Genomic DNA, 8,675 nt, shown 5'->3' with positions numbered 1-8,675 from the left:
AAGGTAGGTCTTAGCGTTTTAAGCTAAACCATCCCTAGTATGCCACCGTCTCATACCAGTGCATACAATCCACAACATCTATATAAATTACAGAATATAAATAATAGTTCAGCAATTAAAGTCCAAAACAATAATCCATGTAATTACAGAATACAGTTTAATATTTTAGCAATTAAAATCCAAAACCTTAATCCATGTGATTGCAGAATAGAGTTTAATATTTCCACAATCAAAATCCAAAGCATGCATAGATCAATTCTGATAAATAAGTCCTATTATGCATCCAAAACCAAGTTTATAATCATGCTACAGTCCGTTAAATTGTTAAAACAAAATTAAATAATTTAATCATTTCTATCCGTTAACAACATACAAGATGTTTTTAAACTTCCCTACTGTTAAATCTATTAGCATAAAAACATTAATTCTACAGTGTGGGTCCTAATACAGCATAATATAATGTTTAGAGTCCACGCTACAGTTTATTAAATTGCTAGACACAGTTTAAGCAATTAAATCATCTCTTTCCGTTATATCCGTGAATAACATTCAATTTGTTTTAAACTTTCATACTATTTACAAATCATTAGCATATAAATAAAAATTATGCATCCTAGGACTTTAATACACCATGAATTAATATTTAGAACCCTCTTAATATCCCAAAATAGTTCAAGATACCAAATTTAACCAAACAGTGCTCAAATCACCTCCGGTACGCATCAAAACAAGAGAGCCTACTCACAAGAATTCAGAGCAGGCTCAAACCACGTTGGAGCCGGCTCCCTAGACCTTGGAGCTGGCTCTATGAAGAGGGGAGCCGGCTCCCTATCACCTAGAGCCGGCTCTGCACAAGAGGGAGCCGGCTCCCCCTTCTATAGAGCCGGCTCTCTCCCTCCCTAAGAGCTCTACACTTCTTCGCTTCGTCTGCTTTGTCTCCGGCCATTTCCAACCCTTCTATTCTACTTAAATATTGATCTTAACTGTCTAAAATACATCCAGTAACATTCCAGTCCTTTATTTAAATCAGTTTGCATCAAGAACAACAACGGAAACAGTTAACGATTCAGTATGCTTTAAAGTCCGACGATGCAATCCAATTTTGCAACAACTATGCCAGTTAAAATTAAACACATGCAGACGAATAATCTAACATATACTAAGCATGCAAGATTCAGTTAATATCTAATTAAAACCCTAGAGATTATCTAGGTATGCACAGAACACAAGTCAAGGGGAGAGAGACAGAATAGAACTTGCCTGTGTGGTTTTGAATCAAAACCTCGTCGCCGTCTTCCTAAGCTTTCTAACGACGTCCGTTCACTGTCAACCTCCTACTGCTCAACCTTCCCTCATCCTAGGTCCGTCCTTTAAGCTATAGTCGAAACCCTAACTTTCCTAACTGTTATCTCTCTAATTCCCTCTCTGTTTCTCTCTATAACACTGTACGTGCATAGGGTTTTCCCAACCCTTTTGAAGACGTATAACAGTATATTTATAGGCACCAATAAAAACCTAGGTCTAATTCTAATTAGAGATGGAAAACCTAATTAACTCCTAATCTAGTCGGCCAATACGTGAGTCACAAAAGACTAAAACCCTAATTTTTCATTACAATTAGACATACTAATTTAATCCAATTAATTCTATTTAAATAACCTACTAAACCATTTAAAATAAATAAAACAAATAATTCAATTAAAGGAAATAAAAATACAATTAAATTAACAATAACACTTTAATCCAATTAAAGAAAAATACAATACAATTAAATTAACAATGAAACAAACAATTCAATTAAAATAAACAATCAATCAATTAATTAAAATAAACAGGCAACCAAACACATAAACAAATAAAAATGCAATAAAAATAAAACTTAAAATGTCGAGACTATCCTTTTAAAATTAGGGGTATTACATCTCTTGTATTGAGCTCGAGTTCCCACCTAACTTCTTCCTCACCATCTTTTTTTTTTTTTTTTTGAAAGGTAAAGTAAATTATATTAAAGGAAAAACAAGGTGGGTTAGCAATAACTAACCTAATACAGTGAGCCTAAGGGCAAACAGAGCCAAAAAGGCCCAAGGAAACAAGTATTCCAAAGAAAGCAAACAGTCCAATCCAAACATAGGCCCCAAGTCCAACCCTGCACAATTCAAATGCCAAAATCGTTATTGGTCAAGGCTGTAATTCTGGTACTGATCGAAGGAGATGAACTCCAACCAAATCATAGTGATTTCAGGGAGCAAGATCAAAAAGCTTCGCTGGAGGTTGTATCATTGACTCAGGTAATTCCCATTTCTCTACAATACATTTTCTGTTGAAAGAATCTGAGATTGTGGATGTTAGCAACTTGGATCAAATAGTTTGTAGGGTTTGATGGAGTAGTGAGTTTGCTGATAGGGCCTTCTTTTGAAAAATCCTACGATTGCATTCATTCCAGACATGATAAACCAGACTCATCTTGTATAATGAGTGACTGTGGAACTCCGAATTGCCTCTCCAATGATATGATGCCAAACAAGTCCATAAAGATGGCTGGATGTAGAACCCACAACGTGCTTGTATAAATAACCATAAAGGCTGGACATAAGGATATTTGAAGAATAGGTGGTTATGGCTTTCCAAGTCAGTGTTGCGAAGAATGCAAATGGTGGAATTGATATGGGATGTACACCTTATGTCCAGAGTGGGCAGTTTGTTTTGTATTGCAACCCATAGGGTAAATGAGTGCTTTGAAATTGAGGGTTTTGTCAAGATTAGGTGAATCCAAGGTAGGGTGGTATGGTGGTTATTGAAATATTTCATGGTATGGGAGATGGAGAAATTTCCAGAAGGGGATGGTAGCCATATTGTTTTATAACTGCAATTGGTTGTAAGTGAAGGGAGTGATGTGGTGCATAGTAGTTGAGGTAGGATACAGGTTAAGGAGTGAAGGAAGGTCTATGAGGTGTTGGAAATGAATATGGATACCATTGTTTTGCTATCAACACCTGAATTGGTGAGTTGTGTAGAGGCCCAAGTTGGCACCAATTGTCAAACCAAAATTTTTTGAAGGGGGGGGGGGGGGGGGATCAAGAATTTTACACCTTCAGTAATCTGAAGGTCAAAAAAAATCTCGGGGGAGGGGGGGGGGGGGGCGGTAAAATATATACATGTAAAACTAAAAAACTAAAAATTTCATGGGTGGCAAGTGCCCCCTTAGTCCTTAATTCCTCTGTTCTTGTATATATATATATATATATATATATATATATATATATATATATATATATATAAGTCATGAATTGAAACTTATGAGAAGGAGATATGTAGCCTCATGAGTGAGCTAATGGATAAAAACTTATGAATTTGGTAGAGTGAACACTGATGGCGAGATGGACTCTCAAACAGTTTGTATGCATGATGTAGTGTCGAATGAACCACGTATATCTTGTGTTTTGTGTGTGATTGTTCTTTATTGTTTTGTATGCGATTTCTCTTTAGTTTTCCCATGTATATCTTGTGTTTTGTGTGTGATTGTTCTTTATTGTTTTGTATGTGATTTCTCTTTAGTTGGATCTTATGTTCCTTATGTCTTTGCTATCCCCAACAAGTGGTATCAGAGCCAATGGTTCGTGTCGGGACGTTTGTTCAAAGAAGTTCTAAAAAACACAAAGAGTCTCAACAAGTGCTTGTAGGTGGAGTCAATCAATTGCTTGTTTAATAACGATCATCAAAAAATCCTAATAGGTTACGTGACATGGAGCTTAAATTGTCAAGGTGGAGCCTTGGAGGTTTTAGAGGTCAAACAACATATGGTGGGACAATATGAGTTTTACAGAAGATCACAAGATTGAAGCTACAATGAATTTTTTTGAATCAATGCAATGGAAACCATGATTGACATAATGGAAATTGAGCCAAGGTGGAGATTGTTAGGATTTATGTCTCAAATTCTATTATGAGGGATATTTTTTTTTTTTTTTTTTTTTTTTTTTTTTTTTTTTTTTTTTTTTAAACTTTTGAGTTATTTTATATGGTAATTTCTTGCAAGGCAATTCGTGGCCCTCTAAGAAATTTCTTCTTAAGCAAATATTGGTCTCTAACGAATTGTAGTCCTTGTCCAACCAAGAATGGTTTTTGAACTCTATTAATAAATACCTAGGTTATAAGTTGAGACTTATGAGAATTGAGAAGGAGATATGTAGCTTCATGGGTAATTTAACGGGCAGAGAGAGTTATGGGTTTGATAGAGTGGACACTAACGGCAAGAGAGAGTCTCGCAGAGTACACAGAGAACTCCAAAGTAAGAGTTTGTGTGCATGATCCAGGGTTGAAACTTCTCTACTATTGAATCTCTCTCTATACAATGAAATCTATTCTTTTTCGTGGAAGTAGCCCATGTTTTGAGTAAACTACGTATATCTTTTGTGTGTGATTTGCTTTTTATTGCTTCCCCAGGGGCCCAACAAAAACGTTATAATGAATTTCGATGTTTCTACTTACATTAAAAAAATCAAATAAAATAACAAAAACAACAACAAAATTAGAGATTATTGCGAATTAGTTTGCTTTGCTTACTGATAAATTCAAAGTATACTATATTTTTCACACTACAACATTTTACAAGATAGGAAATAAAAAAGAAAAAAGAAAAAAAAAAGGGAAATGATATTGTGTTCAATATAATTTGCGCTAAAAACAATACTCGTATCCACATTTATTCTAAAAAGTAGTAAATACACTACATTTTTTAGGGGAATTTTTGTCGACTTGTTAATAAATTAAGGCGGAGTACAAGAGAACAAAAGAAGGAAAACTGGAGCATGTTTGGTTTAGTTTTCTGATAATAGTTTTCTCTTTTCTAAGAAATGAATATAAAAAAATTGTACAAAAACTTGTTTGGTACACAGTTTGTGAGAACTACTTTTTTACAAAAACCTGCTTGGTACACGTGAGAACTACTTTTTTTAAATAAAAAAAAATAAAGAGTCTATTTTCAAATAATTCTCTTACAATTTTCTTAAAAACAATATTCCAAGTGACAAAGCAAGCATGCTATAGATATAACGATCACTCCCATTAATAATGTAAAACAAACATGGAATAGATTACATACACACAGCAGTGTGTGGGCCCGTGATTGGTGGTAGCTGGACCAGCCCACCTCCACAAATCACCGGCCTATATCAAACTCTTAACGGTCCAACCCAGAGTATTGGTCACCCACAATATCCCAACCCAATTTCTGAGTTTTATTCATGTCCTCCTCAGGTGTATGTTCTCCCCAGACAACAACAAATATCGGCCTCTCGTTTTTTTCTAACCATCATAGAATATGTGACGTGCGATTGAGAGTAAAGATAATCTGAACCCAAATCGCAGACAAACGAGAAGGTATTTCACTATTTTGAATGCGGAGTTCCTATTTTCTTGAACTGCGCAGTTTCTCATCTCAGAACCAAAGAGCAACGCGTGCTACCGATAGTTTTTTAGAGAGAGAAAGGAGGGAAGAGAGAGAGAATGAGGGGAACCAAGAGGCCGATCCACGCGGTGACGACATGGTTTCGCCGGCAACCGCCGAAGATGAAGGTATTTGTGGCGGTGCTATCGGGCATGGTGGCTCTGTTGTTTCTTCGAATGGTGGTTCACGATCACGACAAGCTCTTCGTCTTCGCCGAGGCCGTTCACGCCATTGGAATCGCTGTTCTCATTTACAAGCTCACGCAAGAGAAGACATGCGCTGGTAATTTGATTTACATTTCCATGGCTCGTATCATAAAATTGCGATCTTTGCTTAACAAACATTTCTCTCTGAATTGCCCAATTTTTGTGGACTTGAGGAGTTGATTTGGAAAGCTGATGAATATATATATACACACATATAGATCTCTCTTATTCACTCGTTATTTTGCAAATGTTGGATTTGAAAAAGAAAAAAAAGAGTATCTTTTGGATAATTCTTTTTGTTTATGAGATTGATTTTTTGTAATGTTAGCTATCAATAGCTTTCAATATCCAAATAGAGACCTTGTATTGAATACTCACACACATACACATGTGTGCATACATATATAATAAGTAATGGCTCTCTTACACTGGGTAAGAACATAATATATACATACTATTTATGTATATATTGAGAGCTGGAAGTGTATGAGAATGAAATTCAAGATGTCCCCTAATTTTAATTGTTCATGCCCAAAAGGCAACAAATTTATGGTCACTTTAAATTGGAGTAGGAAGTAGCATTTTATTGAAAATTCAATTCATGCAGAACCTGTGAATGGTCTGTTCACCAAATGATGTCCTTCACATTCTCTCTTCCCTAATTCTGGTTTTTTGATGTATTGTTGTGATAATATGTTCTCTTTGTAATTTTTATTGGGTTTCTCTTATTGGTGTTATTTATGCTTTCTTTGGTTGTGTCATTTTTTATATGCTGCAGGAATTTCACTCAAATCACAGGAGCTAACTGCTATGTTTTTAGCTGTTAGACTCTACTGTAGTTTTGTCATGGAATATGATATACATACGTTTCTTGATTTTGCTACACTGGGGACAACTGCCTGGGTCATTTATATGATTCGTTTTAAATTGAAGGCCACTTACATGGATGAAAAAGACAACTTTGCAATTTATTATGTGGTGAGTCTATTTTCATTTTGCCATTCGTGTTGGTTTTCTTCTTCTCGTAAAATTGAATTACAGTGCGAAGTTGTCTAGTATATATTATTCAAGTAATGACATGCAAGCTCTTATAATGTGAACATAATTTTTACTGGAAAATGTCTAGTAAGATGGGTTATTTTTGTATCATGGCACACTTTGATAGGATTTAGAATATTCTTTCTAACAGCTCATCTGTGCCGTTTTCTTTTTAAGGTGATACCATGTGCTCTACTCTCTTTTGCTATTCATCCCTCGACATCACATCATATTTTTAATAGGATTTGTTGGGCCTTCTGTGTTTATCTAGAAGCGGTATCAGTAGTGCCTCAGTTACGTGTCATGCAGAACACAAAGGTAATATGAGAACATTATTTGTCTTCTAGTAATTCAATTTTAAATTTATATTCAAAAAAAAAAAAAATCCCTTTAAGTGACATGTTCTCTATTTTTTTTTTTTCACAGATTGTTGAACCATTCACAGCACATTATGTCTTTGCGTTGGGTGTTTCAAGATTCTTCAGTTGTGCACATTGGATTATCCAGGTATCATATTAATATTCTTTTTATTCCTGAATGTGAAAATACTAAGGCTTTTTGTTTGTAAATCACTGGGGAAAATGTGTATGATACTAGTTGGGAATTTACATACGGATTCACCTATGCTTTTTTTGGAGCGAGCTTTCAAGTACACGGACACAATACGTTTAATTGACTCATTTTTGCACTTAACGCTACATTTATTTTCAATTATCTTAGTTGAGTAGGTCAAGTAGGCCTCCCATTAGATAGGGAAACCAAGATCTTACCCTCTCTATGGACGATAGTTCTACTTCTACCTCCTTATAGGAATACCCTAAAATTCTTTATAGTATCTGTACATTTCATAATCATCATCTCTTGAATATTTTAGTGTATTCTAGACAATAACGTATACTTTTGGAACCCGAGATGGTATGATATATAATTGCAATGCAGATACTACTGAGTTTACAGTCCATGATGGTGCATAATTCTACATATGAATGCCTCTGTTGCGGTCCACGATGTTGCATGCTTCATAATTCTGCACATGAATGCCTAGTGTGCTACTAAGCTATCCTGGTGTCTGCCAAATTTGTTTATATGTGACATGGTGGTCTTAGCTATCCTATCCATAGAATTCCTTCAACAGATATGGATTAATAAATTGGGGGAAATTGTCAATTGAACCCTTTTTCTTTCCATAAGAAAACTTGAAGTGGATATTGTTTTGCTCCTACACGGGAACTATGCATATGAATATATGGTTATTTGTTGATAAACATGGTGGGTTTATATTTCTTTGTTTTATACAGGTATTGGATACTCGGGGACGCGTACTAACTGTTTTGGGTTATGGCTTGTGGCCTTCCATGGTCCTCCTTTCTGAAATTGTTCAAACATTTATTCTTGCTGATTTCTGCTACTACTATGTTCAAAGGTAGGGTATGATCTATTATAGTATTATCGTGCAAAAGGGCATCTATATTCTTGTTTCCTGCCATCAATGCTTAAGGGCTTTTTTTTTTTTTTTTTTTCGGCTGCAGTGTTCTTGGCGGGCAACTTGTGCTACGTCTTCCCTCAGGAGTGGTGTGACTTCAAATATCTTGTAAAGAATTAGCCAAGTTCATCAACAAATTACTTATAACATGGGGATAAGAATTAGATGGTATTTCTCTTAGTCTTATGTCATTTTGGCATTCAAAGGTAATTTGTGCCATTTTCTTATCTTTCATGTAAAGTTGGGATGTTTTTGTGTTGTGGTAGATATATAATCTAACACCAAAGAACATATTTACAAACAGTTTTGAACAAGATTTTATTGTTTAAGAAGTCAGCTCTTTGATGAAGTGGATCCCATGCGTTATTCGCTGATGGGTGTAGCACTCCATATTAATTTTTGTGCATCAATTTTTATTTTGTAGATGGTTCCAGTGTAGATGAAATGGAAACTAATGCAGATTTAGGGTATGTAATAGAAGCATTTATCTTCTCCCCTGTTC

At 35.2% G+C, this 8,675-nt stretch overlaps 1 protein-coding gene across 1 annotated transcript; it reads left to right on the top strand.

Annotated features, from left to right (window-relative positions):
- Positions 1 to 5,327: 5,327 nt before the first annotated feature.
- Positions 5,328 to 8,675, top strand: LOC132278892 (uncharacterized). Its single transcript, XM_059780794.1, has 6 exons — positions 5,328 to 5,728; positions 6,431 to 6,630; positions 6,868 to 7,008; positions 7,117 to 7,197; positions 7,989 to 8,113; positions 8,220 to 8,675. The coding sequence occupies exons 1-6, from the start codon at positions 5,506 to 5,508 to the stop codon at positions 8,266 to 8,268; spliced, it is 819 nt and encodes a 272-aa protein (XP_059636777.1). The 5' UTR covers positions 5,328 to 5,505; the 3' UTR covers positions 8,269 to 8,675.

Source organism: Cornus florida, unplaced genomic scaffold, assembly GCF_030987335.1.
Source record: "Cornus florida cultivar Cherokee Brave unplaced genomic scaffold, ASM3098733v1 CherokeeBrave_3.0.0_Hap2_Chr10, whole genome shotgun sequence".
Classification (NCBI taxonomy): Eukaryota; Viridiplantae; Streptophyta; class Magnoliopsida; order Cornales; family Cornaceae; genus Cornus; species Cornus florida.
The sequence above is the reverse complement of the archived record's forward strand: the minus strand, read 5'-3'. Positions and strand labels throughout refer to the sequence as shown.